We start from the raw sequence: 22162 nt of genomic DNA on the forward strand, positions 1-22162 counted from the left end.
ACCAATCCCCTACCACAGTATTCAAGAAATACACCAATCTCTTAGAACCTCCGATCCGCGAAACCACGCCATGTTACCCGTCCGCGAGCCCTGCGCCACCGCCGCCCTTTCGGCCCTCAGCCTATTCTTGACGGTCCCCGGATCCGACCGGTGGTTGTCCCCCCACATGGCCATCGAATTGCGATGACACCAAATATTGCACAAAAACCTGGCATGCCACACGCCGTCGACCAGCTGGGGTTTGGTGACGAGGACACCCGGATGCTGTGCCGCGCGCTCGATTCTCCGCAGATGGGGCAGGACGACGACGGGATCAATGAGATCTTGCTTGCCCAGGGACGACCAGGGCGCCACTCCAAAACCCGTGGCGTCGCCGAATTGATCCTGCACGGTCTGGTCGTAGTGCACGATCGCGACGACCTGCGTGTTACTCGACCTGACTTTGTCGACATCTGTCAAACACTGTTCGTCCTCTCCCTCGGAGGGTATCTGGCCCGGCGGACCGGGGAAGATGTAGAAGTTGTCGTTGAGGGGCGTGTCGAGCGACGCGAGCGGGTAGCCCGTCGCTTGCAGCCGGATTCCTGCCTCGGTGACTTCGGCTTCGCTATCTTCTTCGGACAGTAGGACTTGGGTGGTCATCAGGCTGATGGGGACACCGATGAGCGAGCGCGGCGCCCAGCGGAAATTCTCGGCCTCGAGCTTTGGGACCGGCAGGAAGACGAGGCCCGCGGGGAGGGTGCCCAGACAGGCATACAGCATTTGCATTCTCTCCTTCGGGGGCGTATCCAGGAGGATTTGCGGGTCCAGACCCATGAGGGTCGCGAGGCAGATGGGCTCGTCGCTGGATCTGCTGGTCGCGCGGTTGCAGAGAAGGCGGAGCACACGGCGGCGGTACTCCATGTTCTCCTTGGAGATTTTGCGGTCGACGGTGATGATGCCGTGTTCGTTGGCGAGGTGCGATTTCTCGATCAGGTCGTTGAGCCCCTCCTTAACGCGGTCAGACGAGAGGTCGGCGCGGTTCATGACGTGCTCTTCCGCGCCCGCGGGCACGACGTGGCTCAGGTGCATCGAGCAGTCGGCGAAGGCGACAAACAGATAGTCGGGCAGCACGCCTTCCTGGAGCGTCCACAGCCGCCGCCACCAGTCCGAGAACATGACCGACATGACGAGGTCTTTCTGCCTCACCGGTGGCGGAGGCCCGCGGCCCCTGTATGCCGACACTGTTTTGGCTGACCTGTCGTCGGTCCGGAGGGATGTGTGCAGAAGACCCTCGTCGAGGACCAAGACCGAGTGTGCCTGTTCGTACACTTGGGCCATTTGCGAGATCGCCATCTTCCGCACGTCGACATTGGCAGGCTGCACGGGGACACATATTGTGTCGAGCCAGAAATAGCTCAATCTTCTGGCTCGGATGTTCGGGCGGACCGGTGGAGCATCGATTGCACTGAAGCCAGCCAAGAGAACGACAGTCCGCTGGTGGAGTGACTGGAGCTGGCACCTTGGTAGGGTGTTCTTTCTGGTGTTGCCCATCCCATGAGCCCAGACGTGGCTGATGGCAACGTAAGCATCCCCTTCCCCCAGATACGGGACGATGCTGAACTCAAACTCTCCGTACGCGTTGATCTCGGACTTGATAATCGGGGTCAGCCCCGACCGGATGGTCTCGCAAATGGTGTCATAGTCGAACTCGACGTCGTCGCAATCTGTGCCGACGCAGCCCGACCCCAGCGTCCCATGACGGGTCTTGTACGTCGCTTCGTCGATGTTGTTCGCGGTGCACGCGGTCGTGCTGCACGCCATGTGGCGCTGCAAACTGCCGTGCCGGCGCAACTGCGTGGCGTAGATGATTTCGTTGATGCCGAAATCTCGCTTCAAGATGCCAATGTCAAAGGGACACCAGCCCGAGAAGAGAAGCCCGTTAAACACACTCTTGGGCGCATCCCACCTTCGCTTTATGGGCGACCAGCCCGGCGGCGTAATCTGGGTGCCGCGCAGGTGCAGGGGCAGGAAGTCGTAGAAGCACCGGTTGTTGACGACCACCATCGCATCGTCGATGGCGTTGCCGAGACACATCAACGACAGGAGCAGCTCTTCGTCGACATAGCTGTGGTAACCCCGCACCAGGCGGAAACACATCTTGTAGCTGGTCTGCAAGTACGTGTCGATGCGCATGCACAGGCGCTGGACGTCCTCGAAGGATAGCTCCCCCGTCGCCCTCTTCTGCTTGAAGCTGTCAATCCAGAAGGCGAGCAGCTCAGGCAAGGCGCTGGTGTTGACCCGTCGCGTCAGTCCTCTCCCCTGGCCATCGCCTCTGACCAGCAACGAGTCTTCGGAGATATAGTCGCGTTGATGAAAAGGGCGCCCGATAACTTTGTACACCTCGCATAACAGCCCAAAGAAGAGCCACGATTGCAGGAAAGACTGCACCAAGGTGATGCCGACGGGCTCGTCCTTGCCAATGGGGGACTTGCGTGTAAAGTCGCCTTCTAGCACTCCCATGTCGTCAAATCCGCGTCGGGACGGGTAAGTGAGGAAGTCCCCGCCATCGTATGGTGCCAGACACAGGTATGCGATCTTGAATTGATCTTTGACTGGGTTGGCCGGTCTGTCCAGGTGGTCCATGTTGCTCAGGGTAGACCATGTACTTCGCCGAGCCGGGTCAAAGCGATGAAACCTCGGGGATCGATCATCGAAGACACGAAGAACATCGTGTTTGAAGGGCGGTCTAAGTAACCGTGACTCTTAGTACCTAGCCGTCCTACGGCCGTGAGCGCCCTGGGCAGTCGAGGCCGGTCCCTCTGTTGCCTGTATCACGTAGGCGAAGATAGGCGAAGGTCGTCTCCACAAACCCCACCTGAGAAGTACCTTTGTACATACGTCGTCTCGATCGCTTGCTAATCGGCTAACGCATCGGTTCATTGTACCGTTACCCACATGCGGTAGAGCATGGAACGTATTATAAGCAGAAAAGTAGTACTGTTGCAATAGTCGTATGGGTCATGTATGAGGTTGGGAGATAGGGCCGTAACCCCTGATGGCCTGATGAGAAAAGGCAGGCTACCAATGGTAAGGCAAAGGCAGGCCAGGCAGACAGGACGGGACGGGACGATCCAAGATCCAGTGCTGGAGATTCGGGCATCCAGGAGGGCTTCGGGTGCTGGGCCTTCGAAGTGCGAGGATAATCGTCAGTAAGGAGCGCAAAGAAACGACAAGACATTCCATGGCAAAAGGGAGCATCTATTGCTTGAACCTCGTCCTTACCCGCCCGGGTCTATCAAAAGCGTGCACGATGCTCAGCGATGGGTAACTCCTGACCCAGCACTCATGTCTAATCTATCTCATTGATCAATCGATGAGATGCATGCTTTTATTCGGACTCTGTGGACCCATCGCGTCATGCGCCTGCGCCATGCCTGCCTGACTGCCTGCCTGTTGAAACATAGTGTGATAGCAGAGAGCGCAGCACACTCAAGCACTTCCATTCTGATGTGTTGTCTCGGCAGACTTGATTTCGCCTCTAATTCCGCCTTTCCCGCCAACTTGCCGTGCTGTGATGGACAGAGAGAGCTCCGCGTCGACGTTGACCGTCACCTCGACTTTCGAGCCCTTCTTCAAGCCCTTGAAGATGAACTCTGCAAGAGTCTGTTTTGGCTTCCAGATCTTCTCGCGAATCTCCTCGGGCTCGTCATCCTCGTCGTCTTCATCTTCGTCTTCGTCATCCTCGTCATCTTTCGTCCCATTTGTCTCTGGTTTGGGCTTTGGTTCGGGCTGAGTGACCTTGATTGCTCGGCCGCCTTCCAGTATGCGGACCAGTACGTCTCCCTCTAGGCCTTCGATGACCTTCGTTCTCCGTGCTGGAACGGCTGTCTCGGGGGGAACAATCACGGTGAATGAGTCCTCAGGCTGCTTTGTGACCTGGAATCCAATTGCAGCCGTCAGATGAGGCGTCACAGTGACCATCTCATGCGTTGACTGGTCGATGTCCTCCTTGTCGAACTCCTGGATCAGAGACGCTTGAAGGGCAGCACCTCGTGCTGACAGCTCTGAAGGATTCAATGCACTGGTCGAAATAGCAGGAGCCAGCACTTGTGTCGACTCTGAGAAGAGGGCCTCAATATTCTTTGCGATCTTCGGCGTGTGCGATGTGCCTCCGGACAAGATCACCTCGTCAACGTCAAGCACATCGAGGTTAGCTTTCTTAATAACCTCCTCGACAAGTCGGGTGAAACGCCCGAAGACCTTCAGAGCGATAATCTCATACCGCGTCCTGTTGACGGTTGACCTAAAGTCAAGACCATCTGCAAGACTCTCCACGCTGAATGTGGCACTGTTGCTTTGGCTGAGCGTCTTCTTGACCGCCTCTGACTCGAGTTTCAGCTTGGCCAGACTCCGCTCATTCTTGCGAGGGTCGGTCTTGTTCTTCTTCTCAAATTCTTTCGCAAAATGGTCGACCAGCACTTGATCCAGCTGAGCTCCGCCCAGTTCGTAGTCGTGAGCCGTTGCCAGAATGCTGTACATCCCCCCTCTTGATGCCACGACTGCGGCGTCAGACCGGTTTCCGCCAAAGTCTGCGACAAGCACAAGCCTGTCGGCGGTGGAATCGGGAGACCGTGAGTCGTAAGCAAGGAGTGCGGCAATGGGCTCGGGCATGAATTGAAGGATTTCGACATTGGCGTCCGCGGCGGCTTTCGTCAGGGCTCCTTTCTGCTCATCGTTGGTGTCCGTGGGAACCGCAACTACCGCGGCGGTGACGGGCCTACCGGTGAAGTCGGACGCGGAGTTTTTCAGTCTCTTCAAGTGTCGTGTGGCAACCTCGAGGACTGGCACCTTGTTCTCCGTTTCACTATCTGTGTCTCGAACAGGGAAGCAGATCCTGCCATCTTCTTCGATGGGGTGTGCGGAACCATGGCAAGGCGTGGGATCTATCGACTTGTAGTCTCTGCCAATATAATCGCGGAAGAATGCGACAGTGTTTTTGCTGTTCCGAACCAACTGCGCCTTTGCCTGGGTGCCGTGGAATTCTTCTCCCTCGATATATGATAAGATGGAAGGGATCTGTCGATCTCCTTCTTCGTTTGCGATCACCTCAACCTTGCCCTCTCCAGATATGTGCGCAATCGAACTGTAGGAATTTCCGAAGGAGATACCAATAGCGTACTGTTCTGGCGACCCTTCGGCGGGTACTCCGTTCGTTTGCTCACTCATGGTGAACGGCTCCAATTGGAGAAACGGGAACAAGCAAGATACAAAGCGAGAAGTTCCGAGAAAGAAACGTGGTGATCGTGACCTTCTTCTGGTATTCAAAGACAGACTGAACTTGGCGGCATGAAACTTGTGAAAACCCTAGGAACTTTTTTTCGAGGCTCGCAGCCTGAGGAAAGTCGGGCGAGAATTTCAGCCTTGCCCACATTTTCTCAGCCTTGTCCCTTCAATCCTTCTCCAACGGTGACGGCAGATCAAACCATCACACTAACTAAGAGGCACGTCGGCGGCTACATTTTTGGCATGGCCGATTTGGAGGTTCTGCTCCCCGGAGATCGAATCTCCGCGAACCAAGTCCCAACTTCTCAGAAGCGCAAAATCGGCCATGGCCTCAAACAAGAATCAGATACTAGTGATTTCACAGCCACCATCGGTGGCCTCCTGGACGTCGACTACAGAAAGAAGACGGCGCAGGTCGCGACACCAAATGGACGCTACATTCCTAAAGCAGGAGATCTGGTAATCGCTCAAGTACGGATGTCGGCAGCGGAGTCTTTCCACCTCTACATCAATGCATACTCACCCCAGGCTATCTTGCCCCAGCTGGCATTCGAAGGGGCGACGAAGAAGACAAGACCGCAACTGAAAAGCAATGATCTCGTCTACGCCAAGGTGGTCTCGGCCCAGAAGAACATGGAGATCGAACTGAGCTGTGTCAATCCGGCGACTGGAAAGGCCGAACCGGACGGATTAGGCCCACTCACAGGAGGGATGGTGTTTGATGTCAGCCCTGGTCTGGCCGAGAGACTACTGAAGAAGCAGGGAGTTATGGCGCTGGAGGAACTAGGTTCAAGGCTTCACGGCGGATTCGAAATCGCGGTTGGAAAGAATGGCAAAGTGTGGGTCGATTGCCCTGAGGCCGGTGTCAAGGGTATTTGTGCAGTAGGCCGATGCTTAAGAGAGATGGACGCGAACGAGATGAAGGACAAGGAACAAAAGAAGCTGGTCAACAGAATCATGAATGAACTCGAGCGTGGTTGAAGTCCTTGCAGGATTTTCAAGCCGATCTTGTTGCTCGAAGCAGGAAGGCAGTAGAGCTTCTCGTCAAGGATTCACGAGGCAGCCCAAGCAAGGGACGTCGGCATGCCCACGTCTGAAACGGCAAACTGGATGCACAAACGAAAGCCCCATCAGCGGCATTTCGCACAAGCAGAGGCGAAGCTCAATCTCATGGTGAGAAGTGGCGCCAGCAGCCGAAACGCCTCCCCGACGCTGTACAGCACTGCGTGCTTTCCAGCCACATCCGTCCGGGAAGAGTGTCAGGACGAGTGTTACGAAACAGACGTGACCGGGAGTTGGCCAGGAGCGAGCTACAGATCGTTACGCGAAAGGTTGTATGCCTTTTGAAGATTTTCATTGCTTGCCTTCTGTACTACGAGTACATCGACTATCCATGAATCCCACCACCACTGGTTTGGAGCCTAATGCAAGGTCGTAGGCCTTCCTCAACATCAAGACGCTGCCCTCCTCACGTATGTACGTTCATGCAGAATCCGGATGCCTCTTGCCCGGTCATCCCATTGCAGAAGAAGACTTTTTGCGAAGGGTATTCTTGTTCCATCGATAAAAATCATTAACGCCAGGATTCTTGTCGTAGGAGAGAAAACGTTTTGCCTGCCATGCTGTCGTCAAGTCTGTTTTGCAAGATATCCGGAACTCCTTTTGGTTGCGGCATAGCTGGGGTGGGATCCATCTTCTATCTAGCAAAATTGCTCAAAGCCGTCCCATTTTCATTCCATTTGTGGATTATCGTTTACTTTCTTCGAAATGAGCAGCCCTCTGTGAGTCTGGCCTTGCCACCGGTGGGCTGGCAAAGCACAGTCGAGCAGCCTGCACAGATGACGACGGTCTGGGCGTGTGAGAAAACGGTAGTGATGGTGAAGCAGCCGGGGCACTTGACGTCCATGAAGAAAGATCGAGGGGCAGGGACTAGAGTCTATTTGTTTGTTAGATTTTGGCATGCTCCAGATCTACTCGCCAGTGGTTCGTACCTTGAGCTTGTGCTTGCGGGCCTCAGCCTGAGGCGTAGGGTTGAGAAGATCGACTGCGAGAACCTACGACCAGGAATATTAGCTGTGTGCGTGGGATAAAGACGATCGAGTTGGCGTTGATAATTGTTGCCTTGCTCGTGTGCTTTGCGAAGCCGAGAGGGGAAATTTTGAGCATCGTTGACGTCCGCCATCATTTTCGGGCTGGGCTGCATACCATCTTGTCTGATTTCTTGAATTGGCCTGAAAGCTGTCTTTCCTGTTGTCCTTTTCTTGGCCTTGTAGAGCTGGATGAAGATGCGACTGATCACTTGAGGTGCAACGATGGGAAGTGGCGGTAGAAATGGGCTTTGAAGAGGAGTCTGGGAGGTTTCGTGCGTGTCTTGGCAACTTGCTTAGGGCAACTTGCTTAGATCGGACTAACACTTTATCCGGACCAATCATTGTGGAAACTGCTGGCAACTGATTTCTGGTTCTCAGGCTCACTTCATTCTTGACTCACAAAGAGTCATCAAGAACATGCTGAGCGCGGTGAAGCTGAGCATCTATGTTGCGCATCTACGTCTAGACCGGTCTATCACCTCTATGGGGCGTCTAATGTGACGTCTGGCATGCACAATCTTCTCAGAATGGCACTTCCATGTCTTCGACCCGTTCCTCCTGCTCTGGCTTCGCATCAGCAGACGACATCCTCTGCTTGATGAACACCGCGATAGTGTCGAGATACTGCTTTCCGCTCGGTACGAAATGTCCGCCAGGATGACTCACAACTTGGCTGTTCTCTGCACCTCCTGCAGCATCGACCAGGGCCTGTGTTCTTGACTCCTCCACCACGCTATCTAAACTTCCAATAAAATGACATACTGGGGTCTGAATGTGCGGCTCCTCGTAGAAGCCTGCATATCTCGGGCCAGGTGCTCGAAAACCACAATATGCCGCGCAAAATTTCAGTGGTGGATGGTTGAGTCTCTCAAAGGATGGTGGGTATGGGATAGCGAGAGCTGATCTTGACCGTGCTTTGTCGAATGCTTGTTTTCTTGACTCTCCTTCCAGTAATGAAGCAATCATGGCTGCTAGCGCTGCGCCTTGAGAGAAGCCTATGACTCCATGAAAGGGGCCTTCTGATTCCAAAACTTTGGCGACTGTCTCCAGCCCTTTCTCCAGACCAACATATTCGGGTGGGTCGGAAGTGTCTGACCGTCTCCACCAGCCATAAGCCTCGATACTGTCCGGGTCCTCGCTAGAGGTCGGATCAAAACCTGGGACATCGCTTGGCTTGAGTTGTAGAGGTCCAGTTGGGTAGCTGAATGAGATGCCCGGCAACGCCTTCTGAAGGTGCTTCTCCATCGCGCGTGTCTTTGCGTGGAACAGAGTGCCATTCTGCGTATATCCATGTAGCATCAAAACCTTGATCTCAGAGCGAGGCTCTTTTGCTGCGGGCATGATGTGCAGGTGTCGGTGTTGCGACTTTGCCACTCGTGGCAGGCGAGGTGTCGGAAGCGCGGAGAAAATGGGCTGGCTTCTGTTCCCAAAGAGAACTCGATTCATCAGTTGCCGTGGTTTGCGCCGGAGAAGTAAGGCAACATGAACGAATCAGAGGACTGTGCAAGGAGGACCTTGACGAGAAAGAAGATCTGGTTCTCGAATCCTAGCGGCCTCGAGATCTTGCCAAGTTCGCCTGCAAGTGGCGGAGATCATCGCCGACCAGATTTTCCAGCCTCGTCAACCGTCAACACCGCGAATATCTGGTGTGCCATCGACGCTTACATCGTTAGCTTCGGACCAAGCAGATATCGCAGAGTGCGACAGTCGTGTCTATTTCTTTACCTCGTCGCTGAACGTAGTAAACAAGGTCTCCTCAACCATGGCGCTGGTACGCTTCTCATCTCCCAACTGGTCCGCCGCCAAAGACTCCGAAACGCGAACAGTGAGTCCAAGCTCAAGAAGCGAACCGAGAGTCCACCCTTTGCGCTATGCGGAGCATGTCTGGGGAGAGCGAGGACCTTACGCAAGAAAAGTGTCTATAAGTTCGAGCATGCTCCCTGCAGGATTTCGTATTCCGGAGCTCACAAGACCTTTCTTCAAGACGTCCACCTTGAGCCATAAGTACACCCACAACTTGCTCTTGCTCCTTTCCTTGGTCATGATCAAGCGAGTGCCCTTCTTAACGACTTGCAAGCTCCTGGTTGACTTGAGCAGCGGCTGCCTCCCCCATTTTTCACTTCCATCTCGTCATTGTTCCTGCCGCCTTCCAGCCATTTACTTCGACGCCATTCATTGACAATGTCCCCCCGTGTTATTACCAGCGCCGTCGAGCGTGTTGCGCGCATCGACGTCCAACACGGCCAGGCCCGTGTTGGGAGGGAGCTCCGTCCCCGAGAGACGGTGCTCCCCATCGCCATCGCCTCCTTCTTCCTCTTTTTTATGTGGGGCCTAGCCTACGGGCTCCTCGACATCATGAACTACCACGTCAAGGTAGCCATGGGCGTTAGCCGCGAGAAGGCTGCCATCCTCGCCGCGGGGTACTACACAGCGTACATTCCCGGCACGCTTCTCATCGGCGGCCCGTTGGTGAAGCGGTGTGGGTACCGGGTCGCCATGGCGGCCGGGTTGTTCATCCTTGCGGTGGGCAATGAGCTCATGTCCATCGGCGCGGCGAATTGCTCGCTCTGGGGCATGGTGGCCGGCCATTTTGTCATCGGTCTCGGTGTGTCGACGCTGGAGCGCTCCGCGAACCCCTATGCCGTCAACTGCGGCCCCGAACGCCAGGCCACGTTGCGCATCCTGGTGGCCCAAGCTTGGGCCGGCATCGGCACGGTGGTCGCGCCTTTCCTGGCCAACGCCTTCATCTTTAACCTGGATACCTCGACCATGCGCCCTGCTGCCGATCCCCTCCGCAAAGGCCGATGCCTCATGCCGGACAAGGCGGCCTCGGGCTGCGACAAGCTCGGCAGCGTCATCACTTTCTACCGGCTCCTGGGCGCGTGCCTCGGTTCGTTGGCGCTGGTCATCTCCATTCTCTTCTTCCGCACCACCTGGTTCCCGGAGATCGCAGTCCCCGTCCCTGCCAACAAGGCCACGTTTGGCTGGAAGCTGTGGAAGCACTCGCTGGTGTCGACCCGGTTTGCTCGCGTGTGGTGGGCCTTCTTCGCCAACTTCGTCAACCTGGGCTGCCAGGTGACGTTTGCTCAGTTCTTCATCGAGCACATGAAGGTCAACGCGTGCCAGAGCGATAACATGGCCGCCATTTGGATGTCGGTGGCCCAGACAGCATTCGTCGTCGGTCGCTTCTCTGCTGCTGGACTCGTCGCCTTCCCCAAGGTGTTCCGGCCTCGATGGGTGCTGTTATGCTTCATCGCCGGTGCGGTGGCCTTTGTCGGCACGGGAACCGGCATCTCGGCCGAGGCTGCAATCGCCGTAGCCGTCATGGTCATGTTCTTCGAGGCACCATCCTTCCCCATGGTGTTCGAGAGCGCGACCGCCGGCTTCGACGAGTGGAAGGCCTCTTGCGAGACGCTGATGATCGTCAGCATCTCGGGTGGTGCTCTCCAGCCGGCGCTGATGGGTCAGCTTGTCGAGCTCGTTGGCATCTCCCCTGCCTGGTGGTTGACCGCTGGGTGCCTCGGCCTCGTGCTGACATACCCGTTGGCCATCAACTTGATCCCGCGGTTCTACAAGGAGCTCGACCGGGCCGAGAGCGGCATCGGGGCAAATGAGCAGACGGGCGCTGATGAAGAGGCAGGGCTCCAAAGAGCATCGAAGGAGGGGTTCCGGGCTCGGGTGATGAACATGGTGACGTGGAGGCGCAAGTCGGCCAGTTCGGAGTCAGCATAGGAGGTTGCTGGTGGCGTCTTGGTTGGGTTTGGGAGTTTTAGGTATCTGTTGGTCTTCGGGTGTGGGTATAGACACTTGTACAAATGCTCAGGGTTATACGTGAAGACAGGACAGGCAGGGCGTTTATGATACTCGAGATACCCATAGTCAGATACCTGACTGACAAGCCATATTGATACAATGATCCCTGACCGAGAAGCCATATTGTTACAGCCATCCCTGACCGCGCTGTGACTATCCACCCAACGCCTCGCTGCGCTCATACACTTCAAGCCTTGCTTTGGCGACCTGACCGCCTTCTTCCGGCGCCGTTCGGAGTCCCATCAGATGCTGAAGATTTCCCGTCTTTCTTCCCACCCTTGGCTGGCTTTTCTTCCACCGTCTCCTTTGCGATCCTTGCAGCAGCTTTGGTTGGTTTGAGTGGCTTTGGATTCCCGTTGGGCGTCGGCTTTGCTTCTTTCCTCGCTTGCGCCTTGCCACGAGCAGTAGTTTTGCGAGGTCGCACCTCCTCCTCTTCGTCTTCATCCATTTCTCCGTCCTCAGTCTCTTCTTTCTTCACGATCTTGCCCCTTTTCGACCTCTTAGGCTGCTGCTCCTCCTCGTCCTCCTCGACAGCCTTGACGGCCTTGCCTCTCTTATTCGGCTTCTTGGGCTGCTTCTCTTCCTCGTCGTCTTCGTCATCCTCTTCCTCTTCTTTCACGGCCTTGCGTTTCTTCCCCTGTGCTTTCTTCGGCTTTTCATCCTCCCCGCCGATCAGCTCCGCTTCATCCACGTCTTTCGCAACCGGGCCCGTTTTCTTCTGAATCGATGGAACCACGGCGCTGGTGCGACCACCCACCGTCAGAAACGCGATCTTCTCACCACTGGGCAACGCGTTCGAAGCGTTCTTCTTGCCCTTCTGCCATCGGTGCTTGAAAAGCCAATCCTCGGGAAACTTGTCGGAGTCGCCCAGCAATTCCACGGCCGTGCCGCAGATGTAGTGGATGGCCCTGTGCAGCCGTTCGATCTGTTCGTCCTTGAGCGTGTTCGCGTACTGCTCCGGATGGATCTTTGCATTGTACAACACCTCGTCACCCACCCAATTGCCGATGCCCGAGATATTGGCCTGATCCAAGAGCATGGCCTTGATGGGGACTTTTTTTGACCCACACTTCTGCCGGAGCCAGGCCACCGTGACAACGTCCTTGTCAATAACAGGATCCGGCCCGTTCTCCTTCAGCGGCGTGTTCTGTCGAATCTCGGCGGCAGGACAATCGACCAGCCTTACACGCGCAAGTCTCCTCATGTCGACGAATGCCGCTTCGACGACGTCCTCTCCCTTTTCGGGCTTTGTCTCGAGCATGAACTTGACAAATTTGGGCGGCCACGGCTGTTCGCCCTTCTTGGCCGCCTTGGGCGCGTAGTAGTACGTGTGTTCAGACTTGAAGTTGATCCAGCCCGTCATGCCGAAGTGCATGACCGGGTGGGGCGGGCTCGACATGATCATCCAGAAATATTTGCCTTGCTGGCCGGCGTCGACGACTGTCTTGCCGGCCATGTGCTGTTCGAACTCGGCGGCGGACGTGCCGACTTTGCCGTAGACGATGGGGTCATCCTGCGCGCTGACTTTGGCGAGGGTTTTGCCGACGAGCAGTTTGCGGATATAGTGCACAATTCGCGCGACTTCGGCGATCTCAGGCATCGTGATCGATGTAGAGATCGGTTCTGGTGAGCTGAATTGTGCGTTTAGAGACGTGGTCACCGCTTCTCAGGAGTGCTCGAGTAGGTCGGCCTCCTTTACTTCGGGTTTGGCCTGGTCAATCTTCTTCCAACGTCTCCACAGATAGACTCTCTCGAGTGAGCTACGGCTGGAGGCAGACTCCTTCGCGATACTCTTTTGATGCACACGGCGAATGAGTGCCCGAATTGTGCGGTGAATGATTGGTGAATTGATTGGTGGAATGAAGTCTCTTGAGTCAGAACGCGTATCAAGTGACGCGTTGAGTGGTTCGAGACAAATACGGCAATACGAGCATCGATGACATAATGCATGTGCGTTGCGTCGTTGTCAAAAGTGCAGCCTCGTCGTCTCCTCATCCATTGCACGTCACAATACCGTTGGTGCTGTATACTACGTACTGCCAGACCATAGTAACCATCTCAAGCGACCCTGATGCCCTAAAGTAAACTTTGTTGCTTCTCATTTTCCAGCAATAGTCCGTCACAGTCATCAATCTGGCGTGGTTTTGGACCTCAGCATCCCCTCCCTCGCATTCTCAAGACTCGCCTCCACCCGCTTCTCAAGCTCTCCACACGGACCCTCCACCACGAAGTAGACAACCAGACCTCTCGACACCAAGGCGAGCTCCTGTACCTGCCGCGCGACCTCCTATAATGTCCAAACCGACCACTGCACCCACGAATCTCACCCCACAATTCTGCTTCAACACCCGCGTGCTTCGGGACTTCCTGCGCCTCTCCCGTGCCAGCATAGACGACAGCATATCAACGAACCTCAACGCCCTACTCACACCAGCCTCGACAGCGCCCTTCGATCCGTCCTCCACGTCGATACGAAACCCGTCGCTACCGACATCATTAACTCGGGCGCCTATACCGAAGGAGACGAGCCGGACATTTATACATTCTGTTTTGTTCCCGAGCTGGCAGGCCCGCGCTGACGTGATTTCATACTGCACAAGCGTGGCGACAAGTCCGGATCCCAACGATCCGGACCTGATCGAGCGAGAAGCCTTGAACAGACGGGACGCGGAACGGATCGTGAATGAGCGGCTCGATCCGTATTCGGGACGGTTTTTTCCAAGGGAGTCGCGGGCAGAAATGCTGGCTGGGTTACTGAGGACCGAGAACGCCGTGGAGCAGATCGTGCGGACTCGGACGTGGGGAGTCGTCCAGGACCGGTGCGAGGGCGTCGATGAGGTGACGTGGGATGAGGCTGTGGATAAGTGGCGAGAGGGGAGGAGATGAGAAACAAGCACTTATTATCACTGCGGAAAGCCAAGTGCGGCGCGAGTGCCTCAAAATACAGTCAAATGAGACGCAGTACAATGCAATGCTCACGACGCATCGCCTCGCTGAGAAATCGAAGTGCGGGTATCCCCGAGAGCAAAGTAAAGGCCTATCAACAATCAACCAGAATCTCAACTCATACCGACTGCCTGCGAGCGTCGGACTCAAAAAAACCATGACAGTGCTGCGCGCCTTTGGGGCGTAGAGCCACCCTACCTAAGGTCCGGCGCTCATCTCTACCCTCGAATATCACATCTCTTGGCGGCTGGTCAGACGCCTCCCCCTGCTCTCTACGCCGACAAAAAAGACAAAAACTCCGCGCGTGGCCTGTGTTGAACAGGACCTCGCTGGTGCAGAGAAACCCCGGGATGGGATTTTTGACCATTTCGCAGCGCTCTCGGTTGTGGCGGTTCGAATCGCGGACCAGTCAGTCGTTCGAGTCTAGTGTTGGCAAAGGTCGAGTCGTTCCAGCAAGTCATTCGAGTAAGTCGATAAAATCCGTCGGGTCGCTCGTTCGAGAAGTCGGTCGTTCGAGTCGTTCAATTGGATCGGATCGGATCGTCATTCGAGTCGCGAGTTCCTGCCATCATTAGTTGGGTTACTTATTGCGGCTTGGATATATATCCCCAGCGGTGAGAATGTGAGTATTGTGGTCTCTGAGGGAAAGTAGGCCGGATGGCTTGGTGAAGGTCGATGGGCATTCACTTGACGCTACTTGCACGACAAGGCTGAAGACGAGGCTGAGGATGAGGCAGGATCGATATCTCAGGACTTCGGATGTAAATAGGGGTTGGCTTAGAAGACGGAGAGGAGAAGCTCCTCCATGTGTAAAGGATGTGAGTAACGCCTGGCATATACTGTTGTCTATGCCGAATCTATCCTGAGCTGTCCTATGCTGGATGCTGACCCACTCACCCCGGAAGTGAAACCGGGGTTTGCGATCGACTTGCGTCAATTCTCGTCTCCAGATCTATTTCTAACCTTTTGCCTGTCCACGCGATGCAAGCTCTCCTTGACTCCCCAGCCGTGTCTTAACAACTCGCCTACGTCTTCGAGTCCCAGCCCCATGGTTTCCGGATAGATGGACCATACGACCACCCACCCGACGGCACAGACGGCGGCGTAGCAGACAAACGTCCACTGCGGTCCGAGAAAGTCCATCATCGGAAGAAACGTCAGCCCCACGACGGTATTACACAGCCAGTTCGTCGCGGTGGCCAGGGATGAGCCCAGCGAGCGGACACTGAGCGGGAATAGTTCGGATTGCTGCCAGGGAACAGGCCCGAGACCCATTGCATAGTTTGCCACGTATATGATCATGGCAACAAGGATGCTGATAGCAGGAAGCCGTGGGATGGGATCGCCATATGGATTGCGGTTGGGCGCACGAGCGTCCACTTTGTCGTCATCTGCGGGGAGGCGGATAAAGAGGAATGCGACCGCACAGAGGAGCAGGCCCAACGCCATGAAGGGGATTGTGAGGAGTAACATCCTCCGACGGCCAAGTCGGTCGATCAGATTGAATGCACCGATCGTGAAGAGGAAATTGGTGCCCGCGACGCTCAAGGACGTCAATGTCGGGGATTCAAAGCCTAAAAGCTGAATGTTGAAAAGTGAGGCCTGTTAGCATCTTGTGACATTGTACTCATGTTTGATGCATAAGCATTGGTTTAACAAACATCAGTGAAGCAACGAAATAGAGTGAAGGTCACTTCTCACCGAAAAAATAGTCGCGGAAAAGTACATGAGGCTGTTGAAGCCGCAGAGCTGTTGAAGGGCTTGTAGCGAGCAGCTGATCGTCAGAGCTCTCGCGTGTGGTGGGTGGAGCAACAAAGATTGTAAGGTTGGATTGATGAAGAAGGGTGCTTTGGAGTCTGGCGAGTGGCGGAGCTGAGCATGGGCTTCCTCCTCGTCAAGAAGTTCTTTTCGGATGGCGAAGATAATATCGGTGACAAGGTCTTCCGGCCTGCCGGTCATTCCGTGGTACACCTTTCTAAGAACAGCCCTGGCTTCCGCTTCCCTGTCGATCTTCGCCAGGAAACGCGGAGTCTCCGGCATGAAGGCCAACATGACTAGTTGTGCCAGGGCAGGGGCAGAGCCGAGACCGACCATCCATCTCCATCCGCCTGGCATGGTAGAAAAACCCCATCCGATCAAGTATGCAATGACCTGTCCGCCGGTAATGAAGAGCAAAGATACAGTGACCAGCCTCCCTCTTAGGTGGCTCGGTGCGAGTTCAGAGATGTACAGCGGCACAATGAGACTGGCGCCTCCAATGGCGAGTCCAACAATGCTTCTACCGAGTATCATTCCCCATAGTGAGCTCGTCAAGGCTTGCCAGAGCGCGCCAGCTATGAAGAGTGCATCTGCGAATAAAATAATGTTCTTTCGTCCCACCTTGTCTGCCAAAACTCCAGCAACAGGACTTGCGACGAGGGCGAAGAGGCTGGTGCAAGAGGTAATAAGCCCTTTGTCGAGAGTGGTCAAAGTCCGACCAGATAGATCGGTGCCAATGGAGACGAGTGTACTCGAGATGACACCGGTGTCATAGCCGAAAAGGAGGCCGGATATACAGGCGGAGACTGTTAAAGTCCATATGAAAGTGTTCCCAGAGTGCTCTAGGGTTCCGGAGCCGGTGGTACATTCATTGTCATGTCGCTGGCGGTCCGCAATAAGCGGCGCATCTGGTGGAGTATCATCGTCTCGGGCGGCGGGCATTTCTTCCAATTCCACCTCTTCTCTCTTGTACTCTTCTGGCTGACTGGGCATACAGAGCCGATATATGCATGCTGGTGGTGATCGGGCGTGGTCGTGTGCGCTGGTCAGGAGCAGGCAGAGGGTCGTGTGAGGTGGACATTGGACGTTGTACACACTGCACGCAGACTGCGTCGGAGAGACTTCCTAAAGGGATGCTTAGTCATGCGGCGACGCTACCACCACGTGATCTCCACTATCACCATATGGCGGCGAGGGGCGAATACGTCAAGCCGCAGGCGATTTTTGCGAGGCCGATGGTCGGAGTTCGTGCCATTTTCGCCATTAATAATTCCTGCGCTGCGAGTTGATAAACAAACGCCCCTCGCCACCACCAATTCATTCGAAGGTTCGTCAATTTCGAGGGCGCTCGAATTCTCGTCCTCCGGCTACATCACGCAGCGACCATGAGCGCCATTCTCTCAGCAGACGATCTGAACGACTTCATCTCGCCCGGCGTCGCCTGCATTAAACCTGTCGAGACCCTCCCCAAGCAGGACGGCTCGGACCCCTACGAAGTCACGACCGAGGACAAGGTCCAGGCACAAAACCCTGCGCCCGCATCCATATCCTTGACTGATTGCCTCGCCTGCTCGGGCTGTGTCACTTCAGCCGAAGCGGTGCTCGTTTCTCTGCAGTCGCACACCGAAGTCTTGAACACACTAGATACTCATCCTTCGTTGGATGTACGGTACTTGATTCACAAGAAGAACGGCGTGGTCAATGGGCATGTTTCCCCGCCTGCGGATGCGAAACTCTTCATCGCGAGCGTGAGCCCGCAGGTCCGGGCAAGTCTGGCTGCTACTTACGGCATATCGGAGAGCCATGCTGGTTTTATGATTGAACAATTTCTTAGTGGATCGCAAGGTCTGCGGATAGGTGGACAAAACAACAGTGCCTTCTCTTATGTGGTTGATACCAACCAGGCCAGAGAGGCGTGTCTGGTGCTGGGAGCGGAAGAGGTAGCAGATTCAATAGCCAGCAAGTCCAAGCCCAGGCCGGTTCTGGCTTCTGCTTGTCCTGGTTGGATCTGCTACGCTGAGAAGACACATCCACATATCCTCCCTCACTTATCGAACCTGAAATCTCCCCAGGCACTGTCGGGAACACTCCTCAAGTCAACGTTAAGCAGCACTCTGGGCATCCATCCTTCGCAGATTTGGCATCTGGCAGTTATGCCGTGCTTCGACAAGAAACTCGAGGCCAGCAGAGAGGAGCTTACCGACCGTTGGTGGAGAGATGCCTCTGACACTTCCACCCCCCCAATACGCGACGTCGACTGTGTTATTACTTCCCGCGAACTCCTTTCCCTGGCCTCGGCACGCGGCATTCAACTATCCGAGCTCCCACGCAGACCGCTATCCGCCTTCGAGCGTGTCCCGTTTCCAGACTCTCGAGTCTCGCAGTTCCTCTTCCCAAAGCCACGGCCGCGCAGTGAACAACAAACAGTGAACGCTGGCCCCTCAGGCGGTTATCTCTATCACATCCTCCTCACAGAACAGTCCCACCATTCCGGCTCGACCATCTCCGTCCAACGTGGCCGAAATGCCGATGTAGTTGAATATGCGCTCCTATCCTCCTCCGGCGTGTCACTGATGAAATGTGCACGATACTACGGCTTCCGAAATATTCAGAACCTGGTTCGCAAACTGAAGCCAGCGAGACAGAGTAAATTACCTGGAGCGGCAAGACGGATGACGCAAGCTGCCGGCACCGGCAGTGCCAGCGAATACGCCTACGTGGAAGTCATGGCTTGTCCCGGAGGTTGTACGAACGGAGGCGGCCAGATCAAAATTGACGATGTCGTTGAGATTTTGCCGCAAACAAGAGGCGAGGTGGTTGCAAATTCCGTCAGTCCTCAGGCTCAGAAGGAGTGGTTGCGAAGGGTTGACGAAGCATATTATTCCGCTGATTCGGAGGAAGACTTCTCTTGTGACGACGATCTAGGGGAAGTGGAGATGACGAATGGTCTCAACGGTCATGTCAAAGTGAGTGGCCACAAGGAAGGTCAAATCATCAACGGCATCAATACGGATGAGGTCCACGACTTGCTCCATCACTGGTCACATCTTACTGGTGCGCCGATATCCAGTCTTGCATACACGACCTTCCGCGAGGTCGAGAGTGATGTGGGTAAGAGCAAGCCAGCGAGCAAGATGAGTGACACGGAGCGGATAGCGAGTATCGCTGGGTTGAGTGGCGGAGGATGGTAGAGGTCGAAGACCACAATTCAAACATGGGACTTGAGTCGCCTACAACCAGGACCACAGGACGGACATTTTCTAGAGGCATTTGATACCCAGTGACATCACTCCGAGACGCAGTTTGGGATAAATACACAATCATCACGGGCTCAGCTCGTTATAAGAAGGCTCCTGCTGTTTCGTCCCTTTCTGAACTGACCCTTTTCTGAATTCTACCATCCGCTTCGGTCGCCCTTAGGGCCGCGATCGCGACCCGGCAGTAACGACCAAATGAAGTTAGGACGTGATCGTGACTAGCCGACGCTAGTGGCAATCAGCAGCCTCGCCTCGGCGAACCTTCCTCACAATTTCTCGACGAGGCTGCATCTACCTACTGGAACAAAACGTTTCGCGATCTCCAAACACCCACCGACGGAAACCAAAGGAGAGATGAGCGGATGCCCCGTCTCCTCGCTCCGCACAAATCGGGGCCCCATCGACTAGCATGCCTCGCGCTCTTCAGGTCTCTCCTCCGCGAGAGCCGCCACGTCGGCACCGCAACCTCGAGCACCACCACCGCTGACACCCTACGCTCCCTTGTCCGATACCGCTTCCGCAAGGACCGCGGGCTCCAATCTCGGCCCCGTATCGTCCACGGCCTCAAAGCAGGCCACGGCTTTCTCGACCTTTTGCGCGGGTGTGCCGCGAAATCACCCTCCGCGGTCGACCAACTCAGCAAGCTCCTCGAGCAAGTCGCCCTGCAGGCCGAATCGACGGCCACGTACCGCCGGACGCTCGCCGCGCGGTGGAAACCGCCTCCTTTAGGCCGCTATGCGCACCTGGAGAATCTGCGGCGCGTGCGCGACAAGAACAACCATGTTTCCACGCCCTCGGCGCCGCGGATCTTCCAGCACCCGCGCCCGCTGAGCGAGGTCAAGACAGGGGTGCGCAAGGTGCCCAACTTGATCCTCGCGCAGGGGGTGCCTCTGCTGAAGTACCCTGGGCCGACGCCCGTGTTGGTAAATCGCATACTGAAGGAGAAGATCCGCTGGGGGGTGCGCAAGTGGGAGCAGCACAAGGATGTGCGGCGGCGGATCCAGATCGCCGAGTGGGAAGACGAATGGGACGATATCCTCGCGGAGGAAGGCAATTTTGTCGATGACGACGATGGTGGTGCTGGTGCTGGTGCTGATGGTCTTCTGATGGAAGGAGACGAGGGGCTAGGGTCCGTGAAGCCTCATGTCTCTGGGACGAGGATCCGGTACTATGATCCGCAGAATGAGGTTGCCGACACTGCCAGTGCCACTGGCGCCTCGCGAAAGCAACAGCCAGGCTCGGGTTTGAAGCCACGACTATCCTGGACTACCCATCTCCGACAGGTGGATCGCGAGCTCGAACTGGCCGTCATGGAGCGTGGGAAACAGTACGCCCTGCTAGGGAATCGGTATTGGCACGAGGTTGTGGTCCCGGAGAGAGAATTAAAAGAACAGGAACGCAAGGTCAGGAAGCATGCAAGACGGATGGAAAGGAAGGCCAGGGTGCAGGCGAGCAGTATCTTCGGAACTGAGGGTCAAGTCCCTGGACGAGAGGACCAGGATCTACAGCCCAGCAGCGTATCTTCGGGTTTCATCTAGCACGGAGAGCAGAATGGGAAAACTGTGATGGTTGGGATTGGAGGATATAGTTCAACGGCTGTGCGAGGTGGTATCTCCTCTCTCCTACCACTCGATGTGCAAGCCTGTAAATACGGTTTGGAACCCCCGCGTGTCATATCAGTATGAGAAGCCAACGCCGGCTATGCATGCATTCGTCAACCTTCGTCAATTCATCCGTATACCGTTTACAAGCTTGCTTCGGCGGCAACGATCGACCCTTGTGTGCTCCGGCGAGCTTAGAAAGTAGTCCCCTCCTGAGGCTGTGGCAGTTTCTTGTGCTGCGGCAGAGCCATGTATCTGCGCGTACGTAGTAGGTTAGCCTCGGCGCCTACACTAAAGTCTGCTCAAACGTACCGTCTCAGCTCGATCAAGATGGTCTCCATTGTGTAGTCGCGCTTCCAGTTCGCCAGACAAGGCAACCTCGACGGATCAACCTGACACCGGGCCACAGACGTTAGCATGTGCTGCACGCCCTGACTTCCCAGATCTCCTTGCTCTCCAGTGGTGTCTTCTCCTCACCTTTCCGGTCTTCTGATCCACGCACGGCAGATTGACTCGCGAGACGAACTGGATCGTGGGCGGGAGGTCAGGATACCGGTCCCCGCAATGGATGTTGACGCTGTAAATGCGGTTCTCGTGCACGCTCTGCAAAGGCACCTGAGTATCAGTCTTGATCCCTCTTGACATGATGCGTACACCTGTCACCCGAGTAGCCACGTACATGAGGAGGTCCGAGGATGGTGCCATTCCAGTTCGTCATCATCAGATCGTCGCCATCGGCTAGGCCGTACGAGCAAGCCTCTGCAATGCCGCCAGTGTTAGCTTCGGTGTTGCCAACGGAGAATCGAGCGCGCGCATGTGCGTCCACGACATCGCATGGCGAGACGGATGAATGGCCGAACTAACCTGCACCCAGGCCTTTCTCGCCCTTCTCCAGCTCTTCCAGCAGCCGGAAGTTTCGAGGTACCTTGGCACCCATGCCGATCGACTCGGTGTCTTCGTGGAAACTGGTAAGGTGGTGCAAGTTGTGTCTATATACGGAGTACAGGATTCTGCTGTATGAGGGGTGGGTGTGGGGGGTTCGAAATCGAGGCTATGAGAAATTACCAAGGTCAAGCAGCGAACATGAGAGGCACGCGCCGCGAGGCAATCGAACGGTGTGGCGGTGCAAGGTGGGAGAGTCACGTGTCGCACGTGGGGTGGCTTGTCACAGCCACAGTGAGATCCAGCATGTCGACCCATTTAGTATCCACTCACCTCTCACGTTCGCACTCAATTACTTACTTTACTCACTCTTTACTCACTCTTCATCGTGGAGAGAGATATTCAGGACATTCCGCTGAGGCTCGGGGGTATTTTCGCATAAGTGCTATTCCGGATCTGAGTATCCAGGCTGTAGAATATCCTCAGATCTAAGCGAGACGTCACGGTGAGCTAGAGGCCGATTCGAGTAGCCCGGGATCTGGACTACTTTGGG

At 55.6% G+C, this 22162-nt stretch overlaps 11 protein-coding genes across 11 annotated transcripts; 5 read left to right on the forward strand and 6 right to left on the reverse strand.

Annotated features, from left to right (window-relative positions):
* Positions 1-21: 21 nt before the first annotated feature.
* Positions 22-2622, reverse strand: A1O7_06528 (uncharacterized protein; the record flags this gene model as incomplete). The annotated part of the gene is made up of 1 exon (XM_007760530.1): positions 22-2622. One exon carries the CDS (start codon positions 2620-2622, stop codon positions 22-24), a length of 2601 nt encoding a protein of 866 aa, XP_007758720.1.
* An 846-nt stretch (positions 2623-3468) lies between these two features.
* Positions 3469-5205, reverse strand: A1O7_06529 (uncharacterized protein; the record flags this gene model as incomplete). Its single annotated transcript, XM_007760531.1, has 1 exon — positions 3469-5205. The coding sequence occupies one exon, from the start codon at positions 5203-5205 to the stop codon at positions 3469-3471; it is 1737 nt and encodes a 578-aa protein (XP_007758721.1).
* Positions 5206-5505: 300 nt separating this feature from the next.
* On the forward strand, positions 5506-6243 carry A1O7_06530 (uncharacterized protein; the record flags this gene model as incomplete). Its single annotated transcript, XM_007760532.1, has 1 exon — positions 5506-6243. The coding sequence occupies one exon, from the start codon at positions 5506-5508 to the stop codon at positions 6241-6243; it is 738 nt and encodes a 245-aa protein (XP_007758722.1).
* Positions 6244-7874: 1631 nt separating this feature from the next.
* On the reverse strand, positions 7875-8693 carry A1O7_06531 (dihydrofolate reductase; the record flags this gene model as incomplete). Its single annotated transcript, XM_007760533.1, has 1 exon — positions 7875-8693. One exon carries the CDS (start codon positions 8691-8693, stop codon positions 7875-7877), a length of 819 nt encoding a protein of 272 aa, XP_007758723.1.
* An 840-nt stretch (positions 8694-9533) lies between these two features.
* On the forward strand, positions 9534-11084 carry A1O7_06532 (uncharacterized protein; the record flags this gene model as incomplete). Its single annotated transcript, XM_007760534.1, has 1 exon — positions 9534-11084. One exon carries the CDS (start codon positions 9534-9536, stop codon positions 11082-11084), a length of 1551 nt encoding a protein of 516 aa, XP_007758724.1.
* Positions 11085-11352: 268 nt separating this feature from the next.
* On the reverse strand, positions 11353-12765 carry A1O7_06533 (formamidopyrimidine-DNA glycosylase; the record flags this gene model as incomplete). The annotated part of the gene is made up of 1 exon (XM_007760535.1): positions 11353-12765. The coding sequence occupies one exon, from the start codon at positions 12763-12765 to the stop codon at positions 11353-11355; it is 1413 nt and encodes a 470-aa protein (XP_007758725.1).
* A 692-nt stretch (positions 12766-13457) lies between these two features.
* A1O7_06534 (uncharacterized protein) lies at positions 13458-14051 on the forward strand (the record flags this gene model as incomplete). The annotated part of the gene is made up of 1 exon (XM_007760536.1): positions 13458-14051. The coding sequence occupies one exon, from the start codon at positions 13458-13460 to the stop codon at positions 14049-14051; it is 594 nt and encodes a 197-aa protein (XP_007758726.1).
* A 993-nt stretch (positions 14052-15044) lies between these two features.
* Positions 15045-16811, reverse strand: A1O7_06535 (uncharacterized protein; the record flags this gene model as incomplete). Its single annotated transcript, XM_007760537.1, has 2 exons — positions 15045-15692; positions 15813-16811. 2 exons carry the CDS (start codon positions 16809-16811, stop codon positions 15045-15047), a joined length of 1647 nt encoding a protein of 548 aa, XP_007758727.1.
* A 443-nt stretch (positions 16812-17254) lies between these two features.
* Positions 17255-19060, forward strand: A1O7_06536 (ferredoxin hydrogenase; the record flags this gene model as incomplete). The annotated part of the gene is made up of 1 exon (XM_007760538.1): positions 17255-19060. One exon carries the CDS (start codon positions 17255-17257, stop codon positions 19058-19060), a length of 1806 nt encoding a protein of 601 aa, XP_007758728.1.
* A 428-nt stretch (positions 19061-19488) lies between these two features.
* A1O7_06537 (uncharacterized protein) lies at positions 19489-20664 on the forward strand (the record flags this gene model as incomplete). The annotated part of the gene is made up of 1 exon (XM_007760539.1): positions 19489-20664. The coding sequence occupies one exon, from the start codon at positions 19489-19491 to the stop codon at positions 20662-20664; it is 1176 nt and encodes a 391-aa protein (XP_007758729.1).
* Positions 20665-20921: 257 nt separating this feature from the next.
* A1O7_06538 (ubiquitin-conjugating enzyme E2) lies at positions 20922-21664 on the reverse strand (the record flags this gene model as incomplete). Its single annotated transcript, XM_007760540.1, has 5 exons — positions 20922-20982; positions 21040-21119; positions 21205-21330; positions 21407-21486; positions 21592-21664. The coding sequence occupies 5 exons, from the start codon at positions 21662-21664 to the stop codon at positions 20922-20924; spliced, it is 420 nt and encodes a 139-aa protein (XP_007758730.1).
* Between the last annotated feature and the right edge of the window lie 498 nt (positions 21665-22162).

Source organism: Cladophialophora yegresii (genome assembly GCF_000585515.1).
Source record: "Cladophialophora yegresii CBS 114405 chromosome Unknown aczIN-supercont1.4, whole genome shotgun sequence".
NCBI lineage: Eukaryota > Fungi > Ascomycota > Eurotiomycetes > Chaetothyriales > Herpotrichiellaceae > Cladophialophora > Cladophialophora yegresii.